The sequence below is a fragment of the Populus nigra genome, chromosome 3, assembly GCF_951802175.1.
Source record: "Populus nigra chromosome 3, ddPopNigr1.1, whole genome shotgun sequence".
Taxonomy (NCBI): Eukaryota; Viridiplantae; Streptophyta; class Magnoliopsida; order Malpighiales; family Salicaceae; genus Populus; species Populus nigra.
The window spans coordinates 24,097,747-24,122,547 of record NC_084854.1 but is presented as its reverse complement, the minus strand read 5'-3'; the positions used below and the strand labels follow the sequence as shown (position 1 = coordinate 24,122,547).

The following is a 24,801-nucleotide window of genomic DNA, read 5'->3' as shown; positions in this document are numbered from 1 at the left end:
GAGCAAAAGTAAAATCACCTGAACCGTAAAGGGTTTTCTTGAATGGTCTTGCTGCTGGGACCGATAAATTTTGAAATCAACAATCAATTGGGATTGTTTTAACAAGGTTAATTTAGCCCATTACAAATTGGACTCAGAGGTGTAGATGGCAAGAGAAGGCCTGCTTAAAGCCCATCCATGCTCGGATATAACTTCAAAGTCTGAACATCCCCCAAGATGTTTCCAATGGCAACATTTTTGCAAGTATAAAAGAGGTTTTTACATATAATGCAATCTTGAGTTGTTGGCTGAGGAGGTAAATGGGTTTTGCTTAAGCAAAAAGAATGAAGCTGAAAATGCATTGACCGGGCACGAATACCATGAAAACGAAAACGGCAAAATATGCCCATGAGGGGGGAATGGATAGTTCTTGGGAGGCTGGTAAAATTTTGTTTTCTAAGAAATATGAAAGAAAATCTAATTTCTATGGTCTTGTATCCACTGGTGTATGTGCGTGTGTGTGTGTTGTATAGGTGAACAACAAACATGCAGAAATGAAATAACCACAAAGCAAATGATAAATTACTACAAGCTGATGACCTCTTTACCTTCTACAAGGTGCATGAGCTGATGAGCAAATGCAAGATACAAAGGGTAAAATGAAAAAAAGACTGTAAAAAGTACACCTTATACCAATGCCCAGAACTTCTTTCTGCATATTAGTACAGTTTCAGTCTTCTTTTCTTTGTTTTCCAGAACATGTGATTCGACCTCCCACAGAAACTTTGGAGCTAAATGCTGGACTCTTGATGTAAACGATTCCTCATCTCTGATGATAATAAATCCCTGCACATTATAGTCTTGGTAAGATTCTGAATCAAATGTAATGTGGGATACAGACACAAAAGCGTAAATGATTTTAAATGTCAGGCTACAATCCATAGAATGGTTGATATGGATAAAACCATATTAAGTAACAAGATCAGATCAGATAATCAGTATCTTATATATTCTCTCAGATCTAGATGGCAATAAATTCCAAGGGACGTAAACATTAGCTCCATGCTAGCTTTGTCATGCATCCATGTAACAAAAATGGCCTACAGGTAATGCAAATAATGTGCTAGTGTAACGAGCATATGATGTCTAATATAATTCAGAGAGGCTGGGTATAGCTTTACATCTAGTTGATTAAATCCCATCCATCTCATTCTTCATCCTGGCATTCACCATATAACTTCTCTGATTTTTAAGACTTTGATAGATGAAATATTTTAGAAACAGTTACCTGAGGTCGGATAATACGGTCCATCTCCAGCATGATATCCTCTAGCAGGCAACCTTCTCCATGGTCTTTGTAGTGTGTGAAGAGATGATTGGCATGCAATAGATCATATGTTCGTGGATATGTTGAGAATGGCTCACACCTGAAGTAACAAGTGTGGTAAGCAAACTAGCATATTACAGATCCTTGCATCCACATAGTATAGCTTGAGCACAACTGAATTGATTGAAAATCTCTTACCAATCATGAAAAGCTCCTATGAGACCCCTGTCATAAATAGCTGACAAGGTATTATTCATGCTCATGGGAACTATATTCATCACCCAAACAGGCAGCGAGTTCAAAGCAACAGCATATCCGCCAATAAAAGCATTCATGTCCATGACATTTCGTATATCCGTCTCATTGATATTCATCAGCTTCCAGTAATGGCCAGCTTGATTTTTCCAGAATATGGCATCTGAAGAAAACTCTTCTTCAGTGATACCTGCAACAAAAATGTGCAGAAATTATCATGTCAGATTGAATATTTAACATGGCTTATGCAATTTCCAAGTGTTCAAAGAGATAGACTACAAATGACAAGTTAAATGGGACTACGAATGACAAGGTTAAATGCTAGTCATTCATCTGAAATTTCCCACATGAACCCTGTCCCAGTGATTTTGATGACAGGAAAGCACAGGCAATCCTAGCCAGCTTGCCCCCAAGCTGCTTCCAACTACTTGAAACTATAAAATGTATTTGATATTGATATCTATATCTTCCATTGTGCTCATCATAATGCAGTTTGACTACACTTGCAGTGTACTTGATTTTGAAACAAAAAGCTAATATAGAATGCAAATTTGAAAAAGATACCATACTCAGGCATGACCAGGGATCAGGAAAAGCAGGGATGAACAAACACAACTTTAAATTACTTTAAGCTCATAAAAAGCACATGAGCGCACCAATTTTGCTGAGACTCTTTGAATATACAGAAAGACGTTCTGGTCTGGGAGGCAGTTTCTGAGGATTAGTTTGTGCACTTCTTGGTATGCAGTTCCTCAGTGGTGCTTTCCACGATGGTTTCATGTCATCCACAGTGTCACAGATGTTTATTTGTTTCATCTCTGCATTGTGCAGGAGGCATGACTCATTTTCTTGTTTGACCCAAATTGCAGTTTGAACTTTTCGAGCAATGAGTTTCCAGCACATAGCAGAAGTCAGATTTACCAACTTATCCCAAATCAATGGATAATCTTTATCCTTTCTATAAGCAGGTGGAGACGAATAGACAAAATATCCATTATCTCGCAAAAGACGATTAACTTCTTTGATTAAAATACCACCTGCACTAAAAAAAAAATATTGCAATAAAATAAAAGCCCAATGAATTAAAGAGAAGGTGTAAAATCCAAACATAAGTTAAACAGCCTTTTTTTTAACTAGATAATCTTGGGGGGGAAAATGTCCAGGAGCTTGCAAACACAATGAACAACAATTCATATACTTGCCAGGCCATAACGATCTTTATCAACACATATCAGGGTAGCATCTGCATGTAAAACTTCATAGTGCACTTTCACTAACTGATTTAAAAGCTTGTTTGGTAGCAAAGATAGCTGATGCATTTCATATATACAGCAATCTGCTGGCATGCATAAAAGCAATGCTACGAATTATGAATAATAAACTTGCATAGAGATGCATTTGTAGTTCCAGGTATGATTTACTATTGTTCCTTTGTGTTAGTTACTATATGCAATTAGAAAAATTTAAGAAATCAGAGATCACTTCTTTTGGCTGACTATATCATTTCAATTCGATAAAAGGACTGCAGAAAAATGCATGAAGAGCATGAAGCATTTATCTGAAACACGTGTTTCTCCCTATGAACAATTTTCAAATGCCACAGCTCAAGCGCCATACCATTCTCATGCCAGTCAACACGACATCTCGAACAATGAACCATCTCAAAAGAGCTAGAGGGGTATGGTAGCTGTTTTGTGGAAATGGCAGCAGTCATGGCACCAATTCCTCGTTCTAAAGCGAACTGAATCTGATTTTCATGACCATCTCTGGGAGCAAAAGACATTGTTTGGATATCCAAAGGAAGAAGATAAGCTGAGAAGCTAGCAACACCACAGCCAACATCCAGAACTTGAACAACCCCAGCTGAACGCAGATCACCTGTATCATCAGTTATCATATTTCCTAACCTGCAGTCAAAAAAATAATCATAAGAGATGGAACATTATAGTGCCTGGGTTTTGGAAATATCATCAATTACTGGTATCATTGCCATCGTAGGAAATGATGAATTAACTAGTTTGAATGTGAATAAGTGATATAAGAAGCTTAAGTTCATCTACCTCTCAATGTAATCTGCTGCTCCATGCTTGAAATGAGTGCCACCACCAGGGAACCACCATAGCTGATCTTTCTCATGCACCCAGTTCTGTCCTCCTTTGACTTCAGCAAGATGTGTATGATTCACATTGCTTCTCCACACATAATCCCTGCTGGTTGGCCATTTTATGGGCAATTTATAATCTTCTGGAGGCGGCACCAAGCAAAATAAACGCTTCTCAAGGGGAGGACAATGCCTCTCTAGCTCTTCTCTTCTAGAAAGATCCAAGGATGGGAACAAAGTTTTCACATAAGCAACATCATGGCAAGGAATATACTCGTTGAACTTCAAAGGGCATACATTCATCCCACTTTCTGGGATTATAATTGGTGTTTGTCGATAAGCAAGAGAAACTTTGTTGGTGAATGTGTAAATACCTGCAAGTGTAGAAGATAAAGTTGTTAAACTTGGTAGCAGACCAAAAGTGTAAAGTTTCATATGCAGTCATTACCAACATGCCAAAGGCTGATGCGAATTAAACTATAGTTTGAGGATGGAAACAGACACAATTTGTGCATGTTCATGGTCATATAATCACTTTTTTTACTGCATGAGCTTTGATATTCCAGGTCTAAAGAATTGTTTTAACATCTAATCTGACCCGTGGTTGTTGCAAATCTGGAATGTATGAGTATAAAATGTCAATCCCAAATGCAGCAACGACTATATCCCAAAAATACATCCACATGTGAACAATGCAACAAGTACTCCCCGAGGCTTCCTTTTGATAAATAGCACATTGCATGCAACTAGAAAATATGCTTGATGCAAATTAAAGAATTACACAGCTGCACCTAAGATTGGTCCCATGTAGTGGTGGTGAGGATTTCCTTCTTTGATCCCCACTGAAATATGTCACATCCAGATCTATTTTCTGTCAATATGTCAGAAACTTAGAATGTCTGCAATTTAACATTACCGTACTCTATTAACCAATCTGTCAATTCAATAGATTCTCATGGTGATCTGTCAATTCATTTTCTTAATAACCAATCTAACCCTCCAATCTCACTGGTGAGAAAAGGTAAGAGGCGTCCAGGATATGAATCAATATGCTTCTGTAAACAAAGAAAATGATATCACTTCCATATTCAGAGTATCAAGACATCTACATGTTGTGTGGCCTTAAATGTCATCTTGCAATTTATGAGCTCTCTATTACCTTTTCTAATTGCTACTAGCTTACAGGATTTATTAGCAAAACATTAGTCATCAAAGCAAGGCACTAACAATCCTTAACCAAATAGCCTAAAAATTTTCCAAATGGGTCCATCCAAAACCCACCAAGTTGAATTCTTGCAAACTCGAACACCAATTAAATAAAGAAAAACATAATTACAACCCCAAAATAACAGCAAGAAAAAAGAACCCACAAAATTTAAGCTCAAAGCAAAATACTAAAATGGGACCAGTGTATAAAAAAGCACCAACTTTACATTCCACAGAACAAAATCCATCTCCAAAAACACCATGCAATGCAGAAAATTGCATAAATATCACAATAAAATAAAACTTTACAAGAGAGAGAGAGAGAGAGAGAGAGAACATACCATGAGATGAAGAGGAATTAGAAGAGGAGGAGAGTTGAGAGACATAAATGGAGGCATTGTTATTGCCAAAAAGAGTGCCAGTGTAAAATGAACCCACCATTAATAACAAAGCCACCATTATCATCTGCCCTGATTTTGAATCAAAGGCTGACCCCCATGAGTACCCTCCCATCTCTCTGTCTCTATCTCTTGAAATAGAAACTGGGTTTTGCTTCTACGATTTGCAGGAAGCAAAGGAACTAAATTGGCATTTGCAGATTTGGAGAAAGATCTCCTCTTTGAGCTGTCTTAGACACAAATCTAGGAAACAAGAAGTGTTGTGTTGTGTTGTGAGCTAGAGAGAGAGATCATTGGCTAATCTCCTTAATTTTGGTTTTAGTTTGTTTAGTTATCATCACCGACTTTTTTAATCGGCACATGACATGCACGTGACTTTTGAGTGTTTGGCAAAGTGTTTTTGTGTTATTATATGTTGTTTAAAATATTTTTTTATATTTTTTATATTTTTAGAAGATTTTAACATGTTAGTACTAAAAAAAACTGAAAAAAAATTTATATGATATATTTTTAATTAAATTTTTTTTTAAAAAAAACATATTATATCTTAAGTCCCTGCATCTCGAAACTAGCCTTTAAATAAGGTGTTTTGCATTTTATGACTCGTGATTCCATTAAATTGGAATATGTTCATTAATTCTCGCAAATTCCTTCCAAAGAGATGCCGCCGTCAATCTTCAATAGCCCTTGTGTACGATTTTAGCTAAGCTACTGTTTATTTCAATAACAGTGGTTTTTTAAAAATTTATTTTTCACTTTTTTTATTTATTAATTATTAAAATAATTGATTAACACAAACAAAATTTCTAATCAAGAAAAAATATTACTTGATTTTTAGAAATTATTTTCTTTTTATTTTGAACAAAAAACACTTTTTAAAAATTATAAAAATTTCAAAAATATATTATTATTTATTAATTATATCAAATTTAATCATCAATCTTTTTATTATTATATTTTTTTGTGAATATTTTTTTTAATTTCATCCATTAAAATTTAATCTAAGTTAATTTGTATATCAACTTTGGTTCTCTTTTTTTTATTATTTGTTTTTCTCTTATCTTTTAAAATTTAATCTATTATATTTGGTCTTTATTTTTTTATTGTTATTTATTTTTATTTGAAATAATTTATGAAATTATAAATTTTTTTTATTTCATCATCTTTCAACTTTTTATCTATCAAATTTGATCTTCATTATTTTAATTGTTATTTATTTTATTAGAGACAATTTATAAAATTCGATTTTTTTTAATTTCACCTCCAACTTTTTTATCTATAAGATTTCTTTATTCTTTTAATAAACTTGAAAAAAAAATTAAAACATTAATAACTTATTTTTTATGATATAACTAAACATTAGAAAGTTTTTTCAAACTTATTATTTTTATAACACTATTAAACATTAAAAAATAATTTATTTTCAAAATTTTATTTAAAAAAAAATTAATTCCCACCAAACGAACAAGTTCTGAATAAAGAGAACTTTCAGCAGACCTAAGAAGGTTACACTGTTGGGCTCTATTTCTTCCTCCAACATCTTATCGAAATGTTTTACAGCTTCATCACCAATCCCATGGATTCCAACCCCTCCATCATTGATGCTTCCACATTGTATGTAAATGTTAAGGATAGAGGTTCCTGAGTGCATACTGTATATTCTTCAGGAATGTGAAACAAGCTCCGTCTGAGGTAGTCAAGGATTCCTTCACCCAATTTGTAGTGCACCCAGAAGCATACATGCATCCAGAGGACTGCCTTAGGGAAGTCATGTTCAGGGAGTTTCCAACAGTCTGTTCAATTGGTGATCAAGTTTTTAACTAAAACCAACAGGGGAAGTACCTCGGATTGTTTATTCATGTACTTAGGAAATATTATAAATTGGGATCAGGAGAACCATCGTTTTCATTGTATAAATCAACCTAGGTGAAAACAATGTGCAGAGCAACTGCATGGCTGCACTTGTGTTTGGAAGACAGAGAAGGACCAGATTGATGCAGGCTACTAAAGTACGTAGCCTTGATAACTAACGCCAACGCAATGCTCCTACCGCAATATTCAGTCAACATTCACATATGAAGTACAGTCAACATCCTGTAGGGTGATTTTCCCAGTATACAAGTCACTTTTGTGATCAGAACAAAGAGGGAAACACATCTGATTCAGACTTTCATGAATTGCACTCATCCTTGGAACCCATTTGTCTTCATCGGCTGGGTTCACATTTAAAATGTTCTGCAGCAACCGCACTCGATACATAACAGTATCATTTTTGTCACAAAAATGACCGACACAGGAATGTGATGGCTCATCAGAAGCCAGTCTGATCAGTAGCAAAGATAAAGCTCCATCTACAGGTGTTGGATCTGAAAGATTTTTATCCCCCATCATCTTTACCTCCTTTTCTGTGGGAAAGTGAACCTCTTCACTTCCATTCATATCTGGGACTTTCAAATCTTTAGTGTAATGCCTAATGCATTCAATTTTTGTTGCTTCATGCTTTTCTGCCAACGTCAAAATACAAGAGAACCTTAGATGATAACTTACAACAGTTTTCACCATCTTCAAGTTGTGGCAGCAGCAAAAGAAATCAAGCCATCTTCTCCCTACCCCTGCATACCACTTGATAATATCAGCATCTTCCAGAGAAGTGAGAATGCTGATAGGCCGGGGACGGCCCATTTTATTGGTAAACCCAGCCATCTTAACAGCCTTCCTTACAAGTTCAATAGGTGCAGAGACTTTCATGCACAGTTTTGTCAGATCATCCACGGTTCTCTCAGCATACTTCCTTTCCTCCTCTTCCTTGATTCTCCTTCCTTCTTCCTCCAATGCCTTTCTAGCCTTGACTGGTGACAGATGCTTGTGTACCTGCTCTTGGAACTTGTCATAAGAATCGACCAGCTCTTGTGGCAATTGGTCTCTGATGTGCCTCAGGGAGAGGAAATCACCAGCAGTGAGCATTCGATGCCATGTCCAACGCTCTTCAAGGGAGCCTAAAAAATCTTGAACCACTTCATCTGCCCAAGTTTGAAAGATTTCTCGAACTTCATTCTCAATTTGAAAATCAAATTTGAACCCATCACTCTGCTTCGACTTTTTAAAAACATGACTCAATAATTTCAAACCCAATTTCTTCCTATTCCTCTCCCGAGCATTTTTCAATTCCAAAGCCTTAACTTCCTTCTGTCTAAGATATTTTTTTCTTGCTCTAATGGCTTTCTCCGACATTGGTGGATGCAAGACTGATGGTGGGACAGCCTGCAATTCCATCCCTAGGAAATCAATTTTCTCAGAAACCGCACTATGAATAGCTGTCTTTACTCTATCCACATTCAACTCCAATTCGCCTTCCAGAAATTTCAAAACCCATTTCTTCAGATTCATCGTCAACATCTTCGAACCTGACGTAATCACTAATATCTCATCCAAGTACCTAACAGCATACATCTTTAGCGGCTTATAAGAAGAACTAGACCCTTCAAGGATCTCATTCTGATCGAGTTTAGGATTCTCTTTACTCATTCTTAAACGCATCTCTTGAATTTCTCTATCAAATCCATTGAAATAAACATTAATCAATATTGAACACAACCCGCATTCTTGAGGCAACCCCTTCCCTAAATAACACCTACCTAATTCAATCCTCAACGCACCACAATCAAACAACCTCTTTATCACATCAATCAAAATCCCATCTTTAATTTTCTCCTCTATAAAAAAGCACAACTTATCTACTTTTCTTTTATCAAACTTAACATCATTAAAACAAACACTAAACCACCAACTTGGATTATTCACTGAATTCTTTAGGTACCTTATAGCCGTATGCCGCCCCATATTAACACGTCCACCATAAGAAAACGTGACAAAACGATCATCATAAACAATTTCTAAAACAATCCTAATAGCTTCAACAAAAACCTTAAGTTTCAAATTTGGCAGAACCAAGGTCTCACCTTCATCACTCATTTTGACACAATGAGCCTCAATATCAAACCGATTCTCAAAAATCTCACGACCCATTTCTTCAATTGAGAAACGCTTCGAAACGGAGTGGTAAAGAGAGAGGTTCGGCTGAGTTGACTCGGCCAACTTGTTCGACTCAGTGCAGTTAAGCCCATCATTGCTGTGGTGGGTAATGAGGTTCTGAGAGGCAGTGAGGAGGACTGAAGGTAAACCAACGACGTTTTGGATAAGGTTGGAGAACTTTCCATGGGAGTATTGGGAAAGGACTAGGGTTTTGAGCTGGGGTGTTGTTAGGGGTTTTGTAGGGTTTTGGATTGGTGGGGTCTTAGGATTCTGGCTGGTGTTAGGGTTTAAGGTTAGTGTAGAATAAAGGAGTTGAAGCGAAGAGGTTGTTGGAGATGAAAGTCTGAGATCAAATGTTGTTGTAACTTTCTTGAGGTTTACAAGAAGCATTGAAACATGAAAACAGATGGAGATGGCAGACAGTGTGGCAATGGAGTTTGAGACCTTTTGGTGTGCGTGCTTGGATTGTGAACTTAACTGGAACGGGAAGTGTATCGTGGTGAGTTTTAACATGGTTTTTTTGTTTTTTTTGTAAGAAAAAAGAAATTAATGTTTTTAAATTATTTCTCGAATAGGTATTAAAAATAAATTTTAAAAAATAAAAAATTATTATTATAATACTTTTACAAATAAAAAAAATAAGTGATATCATATTTCAAACAGTTATTAACCGAAAATCAGAATCACTAGTTGTTTAAATTAATCTGAATTCATCCAAGTTTACTTTTATTTCTTAACAAAATAAGTTAAACAACTTTATTTCAAAAAAAAAATAGAAATTATATTGGATTTTAACCAAGTTACAGGAAAAATTGTTGAGTTGATCAAGTTAAGTCTAATTAATTCTAAATTGACTTTTAAAAAAGTTTCAGGTTGAATTCGTCAACTAAATTCTAAATTCATCCAAATTTGTTCATGTTTAATAATTATCATTAATATTGTTAAAAAAATCAGTATATTTTTTTCAAAATTTTATTTATACTTTATTTCTTAAATTGTATTTTGTATTGTAAATAATTTATATTTTAGCCTTTGCATCCAAAATTATAATTTGTTTTTCATTTCCCCACTCCAAGAATATGATGGGATGGAATATTGAACAAAACTGAGTCACCCTCGGATCAAGAAAAAAGTCTATTTAGTGTAGCTAGCAATATTGTTGTTAAATTCATTTTTATAGTTCAGGGGAATTTTTAATTAATTTCTGTTTGTCAAATTAAGTTATCTCTTTACTCGGATTAAAAGAAATGGATGAGAATTTGATTTCTCAAAAACTCATTTAAGCTGATAGTTAAAGGAAGGGGTAAGCACTATTAACCCTAAATCAAAAGAAATTGATTTGGTTGAAGGAAAATGATTGTTTAAACTATAGTTTTTAAACCTGATTTAAGAATTGATTTGGAATAAGTTTTGGGCTACTAATTAGGTGAGTTTGTCCCGAGTTAAACCTATTTTTTTATTTTATAAAAAAATAACAAATGACATCATTTTTTTAAAAAAAAAATCAATGAGTTTTGATTAGGTTTTCCCGATATGACCTGGTTGTGAGTCAACCTGGATTTTTTATTGGATCATAGCGGATCAATTCTCTTCCTATTTTTTTTTAAATCTAACCTAGCTTAGGCTCTAAATTACCCTGGTCATGGGTTAACCACCAGATCAAATCAAGTTTTTAAATAATAATTGAAACCATAGTTATTAGACCCGGCTCGGTTTGGCGGGTTAACCCACCACCCAAGTGACTCTGGGCCCTAGTCAAGTTTGTAAATGATAAAACTTGGACCTGCAATTGGTCCAGTAAAACTTGTGTGACCTGTCAAGTTAATCCATAACCTGACACGAACCGATAAAACTTGCAAGAGAAATGTTAATTTTTTCTTCTAATATTTTCTTTATAAACAGGAAAAAAAAAAAAAAAAGAAGGCATAGCAAGGTAGCATTTCTCTACAAGTGAGAATTTAAAACAAGAGCATTGGAGGAAAATATTCCCGTGATAGAAAGGGCATTGGGTTCAAGTTAAAGGAGGGATAAAAAATAAAATAAAAAAAAGTGTTGCCTCACGCGAATGGGATCATCAAATATTTTTTTATTACTTGACCTAATTTTTATGTATACAATTCTATTATTATTATTATTATTTTAGTTAGTTATTAATTCATATTAAAAAAATTATATAAATATTAAAAAAATTATTTTTTCAATGTAAAATTAAAAATTTATTAGTATATATATTCTATATTCACAGAAAAAAATTATATTTTTTATTATAAATATAGAATATATATATTAAAACCTCAATTTTGTTTTTAATTTTATTAAATTAATCTAAGTGAACCCGAGTAATCCAAAATTTTATCTCTTGGCCAAATAAACCTTGAATCGATCTGATAACCATGGTCGAAACAGAGGTTAACCACACGTGGGATGAGGCAAAGAGATCGAACTCCTTTGGGGCCTCCTCAGGGAACCGGCAGAAAGGCAAAGCCACTTCACTTCCCTCGTCCCTCGGACCATGAGCAAGTAATCCTCCATTTCGAACCTAGATTCTAGCTAGACATCCATAAAAGAGACTGTGGGCTGAAAGCAACTGTCTCTATTCTTGTGGAAGACGACCTCTCTAATATTTAAGGCTATGTCTTGGGCCTGGCTCGCAATATATGGGAACCTTTTCTTGTCGTGGGAAAAGAAACAGTGATTTAACAATAAGTTTGCATAAAAATAAACATAGGGGTGTGATTTGATTTGATTTAATTCTCAAACATTAGGGGTCTAATTAGCCTTTCCTGATCACATGATTCAATGTAATGCAATTATTGAAGCTCAAAGTCTCGCATTGCCATTGTAAACAAAAAATATTTTTGTTTGACGACAAAGAGAAACAAAAACAAAGGGTGTGTTATGATTTCTTGAATTTTGTTTTGATTTGAAAACAGGAATTGAATTGAATTGAATTCTTTCATCAGTGGGAGGAATTCACTAATTACTGAATTGGATTCAACTTCACATAAACAAGTCATTGAATTCCAAGGGGTTGTTACTACGCACACTATGGAGCTTAAATTGTTTGCTTTTGGGGTAGAATTTTGATAGAAAAACGAAAATAAAAATTAAAGAAACATGTATTTCTTTCCTTTCTGTTTTAAAAGCAAAGAAATCCATTTCAAAACAATATCAGAGACACATTTATTTTACATTTTTATTTTTATTTTTTTAACCATATATATATTTATTTATCTCTTCTGTAAAGTTTCTTTTATCTCTAAAGCTTACAAAACATGATTTTGGGAGATAGGAGTTGGAATTTTTTTATTTCATCCAAAACTAGAATCTAATTTTTTCTTTTTTCAATGCTAAAATTCATTAGAGGTTACTAGTTCGAGTTCTACAAATTTCAGTGTTATTGGAGACTTACATGGTCAATAATTTCAGAACCTATAAGATTAGTTAAGATACGCACAAATTAATCCGAACATCAACATTAATAATAATAAAAAAAAACATTGATAAATAATAGTAAAACCGTCGTCCTCATGTCGGCACCCTCTGTGGGCTGAATGCCTGGTCGCTAGAACCTCTAGTTTTGATGCTAATGATGCCCTGGACGAGAGGGCCATGCATGATTAATAGACACTTCTCTTGTCGTGAAAATAAAGAGGGAAGAGAAAAGAAAAAGGGCAAACGATAAGAGATTCGTGACCTTAGAGCCTATACAGGTTTTGATATGTTTGGCAAATGATTTTTTCTTTTCTAATAATTCAAACTCCAAATTTCATAGGATTAATATCTATAAATATAGTAGACAATTATTTTGATAAAAAAGAAACAAAAAATTAGTTTGAATGTATGAAACTAATTCAAAAAATCCATAAGATTAATAAAAATAATTAATGAATATATGATTAAACAGTACAAATTCAGATTCATAATAGTTTAGATTTTGTTGGCATGATTTTTTAATGATGGTGTTTTACTTTAAATCATAATTCAAAAATTAATTTTATAAATAATTTATAATAAGTTAACTCGAGCTTAAATGACTGTAATTAAAAAACAAGGTTAGTAGAAAAGAATATTCAAAACAACTTTTATGGAGAATGGGTGTCGTATAAATTATAATTTATAAGTCAAAAACAAACTTTTAATTTAACCAGAAATTATTTCTAACCAGACATGCTCAGATATATCTTTCTTTAAATAAAAAGAAAATAAAAAAACTTAAATCAGTTTACCATACCAACCATAAGTTTATATCGTTAGGTACAGCAGATAGAGTTGTAACATGTGCTCACCAGCCCCACAAAGCTAATGGTTTGTGAGCTTTTGGAGTCCTGTCCCCCACGGCACAAGCTCTGTGTAATCAGAATTATTCGTTCATACTGCAGTTTTTTCGTTGACTTACTGTGTCTTTCCACAAGAACTGGGGCTCTTTCTTCCCCTCTGTGAGCTGCCTTCAGCTACATTAATGAAGTGGAACGATGGCTAGAACAGTACTGCTCTCCCTACTCCATTTGCGTGAGTCATAATCAAGGCGCATGCGGCCCCTTCAATAATCTTCCATTAAAACACAAACTCGAGTCAAAATGGTTGGCACTCTAAATCACATTCACGATGCTGACGAAAGTCATTCTGGAGCTTAATTACCTCACGTATCTCAGGTTATGGGGTGCTGGTAGGGCCTTCCACTATGGAAGATATATAGACGTTGAAATTAACATTTTATCAGCTTCGAATATTGCATGATCGATTGAATCCAGCTATTCTGCCATGGTTGCCTTTTTGACAGCAAGTGGTCCTATTTGGTAGGGGTGTTCACGGTTCGGTTCGGTTCGGTTTTTATCAAAAAAAGTAACCAAACGGAAATTTTTTTTTTTTTTAAAAAAAAAACCGAAACCGAACCGAAATCGGTTCAAACCGACCGGTTTCGGTTCGGTTCGGTTCGGTTTTTTAGAGCAAAAACCGGTTCAAACCGGTTTGGCTCGGTTTTTTCGGTTTGGCTCGGTTTTGGCTCGGTTTGGCTCGGTTTTGGCTCGGTTTTTTCGGTTTGGCTCGGTTTTGGCTCTGTTTTTTCGGTTTGGCTCGGTTTTGGCTCGGTTTGGCTCGGTTTTTTTCCGGTTTCGGTTCGGTTCGGTTCGGTTCGGTTTTTCCGGTTCCAGACTTAAAAAACCGAAACCGAACCGAACCGGTCGGTTTTTTCAAAATTTTAATCGGTTTAATCGGTTTTTTTTCACGGTTCGGTTTTTTCGGTTATTTTTTTTCCGGTTTTCTCGGTTTAATCGGTTTTTCGGTTTTTTTGAACACCTCTACTATTTGGCTTTATGAGATGGGAGTCAAGGCAAGGGAGGAATCCAATATTATTTTTTCTCAGATGAATCATCTTTCGTTCCTTTCTTTTTGCTCAAACTATATATACTCTTAGTCCTCGAACTTTCTAATACAGTCTCTGGTTCTTTTTCTCTCTCGCAGTTGCATTCTTCAAAGATTTTCCAGTTTTGTTTTAAACCAGTTTGTTTCTTCAAAATTTAGAGATTAGAAATGCTTTTTTTGCTTAGAAATATAATAAAAATAATAATTTTATCTCATATTAGAAACATTTAAAATAAAAGTAATACAATTAAAAAAAATAAAACTCCATCAAAATTACAAATTTGAGATAAATTTACGATTTTCCCATATTCAGATAAAATGATCATGGAATAAATACTGGTCTAAAAATTTACCGTACAGAAATAACACCAAAATATACGACGACCCGAAATCAAAGTTTGAAACCACTTATTTATCCTAATTATACAATGAAGTATTTGAGATTGTAATAAATAATTTTTCATTTAAAAATATATTAAAATAAAATTTTTATATATTTTTTTATATCAATACATCAAAATCATCATAAAATACTAAAACAAATATTTTTTTAAAATAAAAAATAATTTTAAAAAATCATCTAAAAACAAGTGTCAACTACCACCAAAACCACAAAGTCCAGCCAATATTTTTATGATTCTTGAAAGAGGCAAAGGAAGTTTCCCGGAAAAAGGTTGGGAGGACAAGATTTTAACATCGGAGGGAACGCTCATGATGTCTTTATCAAGACTATATTATTTAACATATTATTTATTAAAGAGGACAAATTAATCGACATTAAACGTCATTTTCCCAGCCATAGTAAACCCAAAAAACTATATAGTGGTGCATTTTAATATGTTGCGTAGTTGAAAGTGCTGTATTCTTTCGTGATCCCCACCAATATTATATATGACCAAACATTTAGCCATTAATTTCCCCACCCCTCACTTCAAGCCACAACCGCCCATTTTCAGTGACTTGTAGAGGTTTCAACAACCCTAAAATTCGATTAGGATATAATTATCTTGGCATGGCATGATAATCGCTCGAGAATAACACCATTAAATAATCCAAAGAATATTTTTTTAAACCAATTCGTGTGGCAAATGGTGTTATTCTCAAGCGATTATCATGGCATGTGGGTCGCTTGAGAATAACCCATGAGAGATATTTTTAAACCAATTCGTGTGTCAGATGAATTTTTTCTTAGAATAATCTAAAATCCATTGAATCAAATATAGAGCAGACTACATAGTTATTTTCAAAGCTCATTGGCTATGAAGATTGTAGCTTAATAGATAATGAAGTATATTAAACAAGACTTAACCACCAATAATAGTAAAATATGGCCACCCAGTAATAAGAGTTTTGAACTAAAAAGTTTGCTCTCCCTGTAGTTTCAAATTTGAATTTTATAGTTGTTAATATGATAGCTACTGGAGACTTATATAATTGTTAATTTCAGAATCCTTAAGATTAGTCAAAGTGCATGTAAGCCAGCAATAAAACTCATAGTAATAAAAATATATATGTAATCTAAGTCATTGTTAATTCTTTTTAGGTTGAATTGAGCTTACAAAGGTTTCAGAAAATAGGACTGTTGTTGCATCTCTCGTAAGCCAAAAAAAAAATGTCTTAGCTTACTATAAATCAAAGAGAAAAAGGTTGTCCAATCATGCACACTCCATTGACGAAATATCTCATCTCTGCATAATTGATCGTAAGTATCAAGTTTTTCTCCAAATCATTAAGTATAAATATCAAATCTTTTGAAAAGGGGATAAAAACTCTCAAATTGAAAAATAAAATTAAAGTAAGATAAGGAAAAATACAATATAATTAAATTAAAAATGAAATTGATAAAAATTTTCAAGAATTAATTCAACTCAAAAGTTTAAGCTATTAAATGAGGTTCTAAGATATGATTTTTATTATTATCTAACACGCTCTCTCAATTGAAAACTCTTTAAATGTAAAACTTGCAAAGATCTAAAGTCTATACTACCTTGTACTTCATTTTTATAAAATAAATGGGAATGATGAGATTTAAAATCGTGACTGCTTGAGTATCATATCAAAAAATTAGTTCAATCTAATAGTTTAAACTGTTAAGTGAGATCTTAAAATATAATTTATATCCAATTAACAAATTTGGGATAGCATTAGTATTTGATTAAAGATCTAATTAATTTCACAAGTATTATTTTTAAACAAAGTTTTTAATATCAAAAGAATTCTTTTACAATACAAATTAGTCATATATAATGTATCCAATTTGAAATATTATGTGTTCAAATTTTTCTTAATATAAATAGTATTGAATTTTTTTTATAGTACAAATTAAGTGGTCATTGTAAACTATACTCAATTAGTAAAATCGGGTGTTCAAATATATAAAAAAGAACACAGTAATGTGCAGGCGATTGGCTAATATTAACATATAATTATTACTACCTATGCCATAATTTTTTTGCGATTAAGATTCTTTGTTTTTATATTGGAAAGTCTACAACGGGAACTATAATTTAATATGGACCGATCCAAGTTTCGCAGATTGTCAGCAGGAATAATGCTGCTCATAATTTTATGGTTATTAATAAATAATTAATTATCAGATTTAATTTTTTTTTTCTTGTCAAATGGGATCCCTTTAGTATTGTCTAGCATAACTTTTCCTTCTGCTTTTTAGTGTAACTTGTCTATCTGTTTTTAAATTTTTTTAAAAGTATTTTTTATTTAAAAAAATATTAAATTATTTTTTTCTGATAGTTTTGATGTGTTTATATATATAAAAAAAACTAAAAATAATTTATTTTAATATATTTTAAATACAACAATCTCAACCATCATCTTAAATAGAATACTCGTCATTTTACACTATATTAAACTAATAACTTTTTGGACATTACTAACGACATTCTTTTGTCCATGTGATATGAAAGAACCCTAATATTTACTTGGAATATTAAATTGAATTCATGAATAATTAAGCTTAATTAGAATAATCATATAGCAACGGATCAAGAAGGGAATCCTGTGTTCATATAACTTCATTTTTTAAAAAAAAAAAACATTAATCAGTAAAAACGGTGTGGCAAATATCCACAAAGTACTATTCTCGAGTAATTTTGTATGATCAACCCGTTTCCACTGTGAGCTAAAGCTTCACGATAAGAGGGTTTGCATCAAGGCCTAAATTTTACATCTAAAAATTATAATGAATAATTGAATGTGTTGTCTTGATTACATGAAATTCATTTTCATTTGTTTTTGTTCTTTGAAGACAAGAAGCTATGATCGATATTCCAATAATTATTTTAAAATTCTTGGCTCCATTTAAAAAGAAATACTTATATATATATGGTTTTTTTTAGATATTGGTTTTAAAATGTAAACTCATGAGATTGAAAAATGCATCATGCATCATCAATAATTAAGGGATGGTTTGTTTTTGTGTTTCCATGTGTTTTTCAAAATGATTTTCTATTATGTGTTGCTTGATTGATGTTTTTAGATATTTTTTAATAATTTTGATATATTAATGTTAAAAATATAAAATATAAAAAAAATTTATTTTAATATATTTCCAATTAAAAAATATTTTTTAAAAAAATACCTTACACTTTTGCAGCAAACACACACCAAATCAGTCCCTCACGATTTGTGCTATGACTGTGAGAATAATTTATTAATTTCTTTTCTAATTTTTCTTTTATCTTTCCATATTAAAAAGGGTTCTATTTCATCCTGATAAAATATAATGAAACGTTATTCTTTAAAATAAGTTAAAATAAAATCTTCATTTCTTATCTCAACACTTATGAATTTCAATTAAAAGTTTGATGAAGGCCTAAAAATCTTAAAAATCTTAAAAATAAAGTTTTCAGATTAAACAATCATCAGTTCTAATAATCTTATTCATTCTCTCTAATAATGATATATTTTTAGCATATACTTGCCAATAGAATCATCATTAATAGTTGTCATTGACATATTTCTATTTAGTGGATTTTATCCCGAAAATTATTGGATTCAGAAACCATTATATATATGGAGAATTACCTTCTACAAAGAATTTCTGCTTTCGAGTCATCTATTCAATTGCTGGTGGGAGCTGGAGACCAGCTTTAAGGTACAATGACTCGATGCTTGCCTGTGACCCATGCATCAGGACGCCAAGCTCCCTCCTTCCTGGATTTTTCTTGCACTGAAATTTCTTCTTGTTCTTCGATCTTCCACTTCAATAATATCCTAATTATTATTTTCTCATTCATTTAATTTAATCTTCAACAGAAACTTTTGCTTCGATTGTCAACCCCTTGTATGTGACCGAAGGTTTTGGAATTCAACTCTAGGTTACTTTGTTGAAAATTGCTATAATTTATTTCATCAAATTAATATCCTGTCTACGAATCTGAATCAGACCCGATGCAGTAATTGACATGAACGAATTGACTCTCCCTGACCTAGCAATCCCTTACATCAGCTAGCTGTCAATACCCCATTGTTGGTGCTCGAAACCTTATCAAAAACAGTATGATTTTAATGTGCAACCTGTCTGCCTGTGCCACTAGGCCCAGCCTTCAACGATACGCAATAATATTCATCCTCGTTCAGAGAGATTCATAACCGCTGTTCAAACCCTAATTAACAATAAAAAAGCAATTTAGTTGAGAATCATTATCTAGTAACTGCAGCACTATTGACAGCTCTGCTCCTGATGAACCTGCACACGAAGCCATGTTCTGAGACAGAAGATGGCGTTTATTTCCTGGCAATTCTACTCCTGATGAACCTGCAGATGGGGTTTCTAACTAGCCTCCTGCACATGAGGGTCTAAGCCCTTAGTTACTGTTTTATTCTGAGACAACTCCTGATGAACCTGCACACCGGGCTTCTTCTGATTAATGAGAGTTTAAAGGGGTGTTTTAGAAATGTACAAGGGATTGTTTTTCAGAGTAGTTTTTATTTTAAAATATTTATTTTTTATTTTTTAAAAGTTATTTTTTAATATCATCACATTATAATAATTTAAAAATATTAAAAAGATATTTTTCCAATAAAAAACAAAACAAGTTTAGTTAAGATAACTTTAATACTATTTTGAAATAGAAAATTGAGACACAAAGTTTCGATCCTACTGGCTTCTTTCTAAGTGACCGTTTAAGCTTACGTGAAAAAATAATTTTTAAAACTAAAAAAAATTAAAAGTATAAAATGTTCTGATATTAAAAATAAATTTTAAAAAGTAAAAAATATATATAATTTTAATACATCGAGATTGTCCAAAAGAGGAGAGACATAACAATAATAAGGATAGGGCATGTATATTTTTTATTTTAAAAATATATAAAAATTTAATATAAGGTGATTTATAGCAAGATAAGTAATTGTATAGCAAGATCATCAAGCGAAGAATTTTAGCATTACATTTCCGCACATAATTACGAGAAAACAATTCTGATTTTTTTTTTCTCGTATTACGGTTGAGGGAAGTACAATTTTCTAAACAAGATCATCCATCACAACCGTCCGATTGACTGATCTTTTTCTTTGATCTCTTCTCCCTAACTAACCCCACAAAACCTAGTACACAATTCAATCCCAAAGAGAGAAAAAAACAAAAAAACAGAAGATGAAATTCAAGGGACATTTTTTTAAGAGCAACCATCATCACATGATTTATAGTTTATGATATAATTATCACACATGATCATGATCATCTCCGCAGCTCCATCATACGACAAAAGTCCTCAAAGCACACGAACCCATCTCCATTCTTATCAACCACTGCTATCATACGCCTGCAATCCTCTAACGTGCACTTTTCGTCGCCAAATGCCTTGTAAACGTTTAATAATTCGTCTGCCGTTATCTTCCCGTCACGATCCGAGTCGAAAAACACGAAGGCATCTCTCAGCTCATCGTCCCCAGCCGGCTCGCAAGCCGTGCCGAGACGACTCGCAAGCGCCTCGACACTAATATGGTCGACCTCGCCTAAAATAACGGCCATCTCCTCGCTGCTCGGCGGCTCGGCTCCAAGCCGGGTAAGAAGAGCCTCCAGCTCATTTCTTGAGACCAGGCCGTCGTTATCCCTGTCAATTAGCTTAAAGGCCTGGGTCAACTCGAAATAAAGATCGGCCGAGATATCGGTCCAGTCACCCGATACTTGTGGCAAAATGCTGGTAGGAGTCCGAAAACCGGTCTTGGCTGCAGCGGAGGAGGACGCGGAGGAGGAGGAGGAGGATGAGGCGGTACCTGAGCCAAACGATGATGGATCTGATCTGGATACCGTGGATCGGTCTTTTCTGGGGCTGAAAAAGTTTTTCGGGCTGAGTTTTTTGATGAATTTCATAGCGAAATTTAGAGAATTGATAGGGACACGGATGGAGAAGATTAGTGTAGAGAAGACAGAGAAGAGAGAAATAATGAAAGGAGGTGGTTGAGGGGCAAGAGAGCAGAACATGAGTGTTTAAATGGAGTGTGGTGAGTCTGGTGACAGCCATTTGAGGCAGCTTCCACGAAGCTTCCCTGGAAATTGCACACTATTTATATGTGTCTCTCTCTCTCTCGCGCTCTCTCTTTTCGGTGTGCGTAGTGGCTGTAAATTTAATTATATATTATGTATTTATAATATAATGTTTTTATATGTGGATGCTCGTGGTATTATTATTTTCTTTTTGTCATTTATGTGTATACTGTATTGTTGTATTTTAGTCGGATGAATTTTTCTTTGGTATGACAGATGGAATGTTGATCAGTTTGTGAATTTATTTTTATATACTGTGTGAATTGTTTTATATAATTTTTTATTATTATTTTTACGTGGAGAAGCGGATCGAACCAATTACTAACTTAGTAAAAAAATCTTATTGAAATTTAAATTTATTACAACTAATCATTTTAATTGATAATTATCATGATTATTATTAACTGACATGCTAAGTTAATAAATCTTAATTTCACTGTAATTACTTATTTTTATAGATAATTATCATCATAAGTTAGGGAATCCTGTTAAAATTTAAACGGATTGTTATTAAGAATAAGAAAGAATTTAGTATATCATCTATTTTGATTTATGTGGGATAAATATTATTTAAGACTTTAGATTAAACTAAAAAATAAAATAAAAAAACAAATATATTTCAACAAGTGACGCTGTTTTCAATAATATAACCTGTTGGGTTGTGCTATGGACACCGCGTCATTAAAATAAAAAGAAATCATTATTAAAAAGAAATTCTTGGAGATATGATTTGCTGGAGAAGCTGGGACCCACCTCCGCATGCCTGGGCAATCACAAGAGAGAGAACCGAAAAGAAGACGTCTTCTTTTTTTTTCTTGAAAGTTGATTTTCTTTAAGATTTCTGCACTGCTCCCCCCCTGTTTTCTTGTTGCCGTGTGCTAAAGATTCTTTCTATCAAAGGTTAGCTACAGAGCTCTAGGCCTGTTGGCACTGCCCACGTGTCATGGTTTTTTAGTGATTTACAAACAGCTACCCGCGCTGTGCTCGAGGCCGTAACAACACTTTAAAAAGAGTAAAACAATATAAGAATTTGGTAAATGAAAGAGATAGCATGTATTGTAATAGCAATGATCTTTAAAGTAAAAAAAAAAAAAAAAAACAAAATACCATCGAGCATATGATGCTTACACTTATATAATTAACTTAATTTAATTAAAATATAAAATTCATTTAAAAAAAACTACATTCAACAAAGGTTGAAAATAAATAACCAAGTTAAACCTTGTAACTTTCAAAACAACAAAAAAGTTCCATGGAAAATGAATAAATAAATTCACAAAATGTAAGAAAAAAAACTTTAAAAGATTAAAAAAAACTAAGTAGGTCCGGGTGAACCTAATAAATCTAAGTTAATCTCTCAAATTTATAACCCATTAAATTATATATCAGGACTAAACTGAGAAGCTCAACACCTGCTATGGAGTATGAAATTAATAAATTTAATCTAATCAAAAAAAGTTAAATATAACAAAGATAGAAAAAAAAACATTGAAGGAACCCTTGTTATTTTAAAATGATAGATAATTTCATAGAAAATAAATAAAAAGGTGTTGAGAGATGAAATCAAAAAAGTTTAAAAAACAAAAAAAAAAAAAGAGCAAGCCTGAGTGAACCTTATAAACCCAGGTTAAATTCTGAAACCCACAAACCGTAAATTCTCGACCGAGGCTGAGCCCAAAAGCTCAAAACTTGCAGATTTAAAATGTTGGAGGATGAAATCAATTAATTTAATTTAAAGACAAAACTCCTTTTGAGTAAAAAAAAAGCTCAATCTAACAAGCACAGGAAAAAACCCGAGGCAACCCGTGTTATTTTAAAAGTAATTGAAAGATCTCATAGAAAACAAATTAAAAAAAATAAAAGAAGAAAAAAAAAACCAAAGAAGTCCGGATAAACTTCATAAACTCGGGTTAATACCTTAAATCAGCAAGCCATAAAATTTTATACACGGGTTCGACTAAGAAGCTACACACCTAACCAATTAAATGTTGTAGGATGAAACAATAAGAAAAATCAATCTAAAAAAATCATGCAGGGTAAAAAATTAGCAATGATAAAAGAAATATTATATTTGATAGGAAAAAAATCCATGAAGGATTAAATTGTAAAAAAATTATTATTATTATTATTATTATTTTAACCAATTCCTTTCAATTTATCTTGATAGAGCAGGAATGTACAAATTCTGACGTGGAGAACAACAATACACAGCTAGCCACACAATTCAAAGGTTCCAATCTCCTCTTATGCAAATTATTCACAAACAGGAATGAAAGAAAACAAGTTCTCGCCAATGAAAAGGAATGAAAGAGAGCGGTCGCATGCCCACAAAATGAACGGAAGTGAAAGCAACACATAATTTAATAAGCATGTGCAGAGGTTTTAATAAAAAAAATCAATATATATTCACTAAAAAAAAATAGTAATTAAAAGAATGAAAACTAGATTTAAAAGATAAAATATGAGGGTTAAAATTAGAAAAAAAATCTTTAATTTCATTAATTATTTTAATAAAAAATATATATATTTAAGAGAGTAGGGATCAAATCTTAAAGACAATAACCTGAGAGCCTGATTTGATTCTTTGAAAGATCAATATAAAAATCAAGTAGGAAAGAGAAAAAAAAAGCTTTTACATATGTCAAATTAATCACAACTATGCAACATGCATCATTATTTTGTGGAGAGGACGCGGAGGTGCTTCGGTCGATGTTTTGGAAGTTAGATTTTGACCACTAGACGATGCTGCATCACTATTTAATTATTATTTTTTTGTGATTATTTGTTTGACTAATTCTGTATTGTTTGCTATCTTGTCTCAACATTACATACAATACAAGCAATTGAACCTTCAAAATTCATTGTGATCACGGTTGAATTGTCTGTGAGGCGGATTTCTTGAGTTATTCTTCGAGGAAGATGCTAAGCATTTGTTGCCATGACTTTTTCTGGGATCCTAAGATTTCAAAAGCATACCACCAACGGTCCGAAGAAGTTTAGTTTATTTTAAGAAATAAATCAATAGAAAGCGAAGAAGTGATTTTGAAGAAGCAACATATATAGACAATTAATAATAAATAAACAAAAAATAAATGTTTAAAATGACTACTCTGTCAATAACTTAAGTCATTAAGTAAGGTCACATGATATAATTTATATTATTCTTTAACACACACATCTTCAAGTGAAAGCCCTTTAAACTTGAAATTTGCACATGTTCACATTACATTGTGCTTAATTTTTATCAAATAAATAGGAATTGTGATATTCAAATTTATGACCGTTTGGTTATTAAGACTCTGATACAATGTCAACAAACCATGTTAACCTAATAGCTTAAACTATTAAACGAGATCTGAAGTCCAACACACTCATGCATTTGTCTCTGTTTATAAAATTATTGCTAGATTTTTATTCAGACTTGTCTGGCTGCGATTTGCGCCACCATTTCCTATTCTCAGAGAAGGTAACAAATTAACTGCTGAAAAGAAAGAGAGGAAGAGGGAAGGAAGAGGGTTCCATGGAGATTCGTCTCATGAATTTCTTGGACACAACTTACAATTCTGACTTGGAAAAATCAACTTTGAGACCTCCATTGGCAATTGCTGGAGGCCTTCCAAGTTGCCAC

General features: G+C 32.9%; 3 protein-coding genes across 3 annotated transcripts; all 3 read right to left on the bottom strand.

Annotated features, from left to right (window-relative positions):
* Window positions 1–539: 539 nt before the first annotated feature.
* Window positions 540–5,589, bottom strand: LOC133689926 (probable methyltransferase PMT6). The gene is made up of 7 exons (XM_062110032.1): window positions 5,210–5,589; window positions 3,622–4,036; window positions 3,179–3,468; window positions 2,218–2,598; window positions 1,505–1,751; window positions 1,268–1,406; window positions 540–825 (listed from the first exon to the last, which is right to left on the bottom strand). Exons 1-7 carry the CDS (start codon window positions 5,379–5,381, stop codon window positions 667–669), a joined length of 1,803 nt encoding a protein of 600 aa, XP_061966016.1. The 5' UTR covers window positions 5,382–5,589; the 3' UTR covers window positions 540–666.
* Window positions 5,590–7,138: 1,549 nt separating this feature from the next.
* LOC133688846 (nuclear intron maturase 3, mitochondrial) lies at window positions 7,139–9,759 on the bottom strand. Its single transcript, XM_062108468.1, has one exon. The coding sequence runs from the start codon at window positions 9,686–9,688 to the stop codon at window positions 7,325–7,327; it is 2,364 nt and encodes a 787-aa protein (XP_061964452.1). The 5' UTR covers window positions 9,689–9,759; the 3' UTR covers window positions 7,139–7,324.
* A 10,291-nt stretch (window positions 9,760–20,050) lies between these two features.
* On the bottom strand, window positions 20,051–21,192 carry LOC133689890 (probable calcium-binding protein CML36). Its single transcript, XM_062109988.1, has one exon. The coding sequence runs from the start codon at window positions 21,108–21,110 to the stop codon at window positions 20,364–20,366; it is 747 nt and encodes a 248-aa protein (XP_061965972.1). The 5' UTR covers window positions 21,111–21,192; the 3' UTR covers window positions 20,051–20,363.
* Window positions 21,193–24,801: the final 3,609 nt, after the last annotated feature.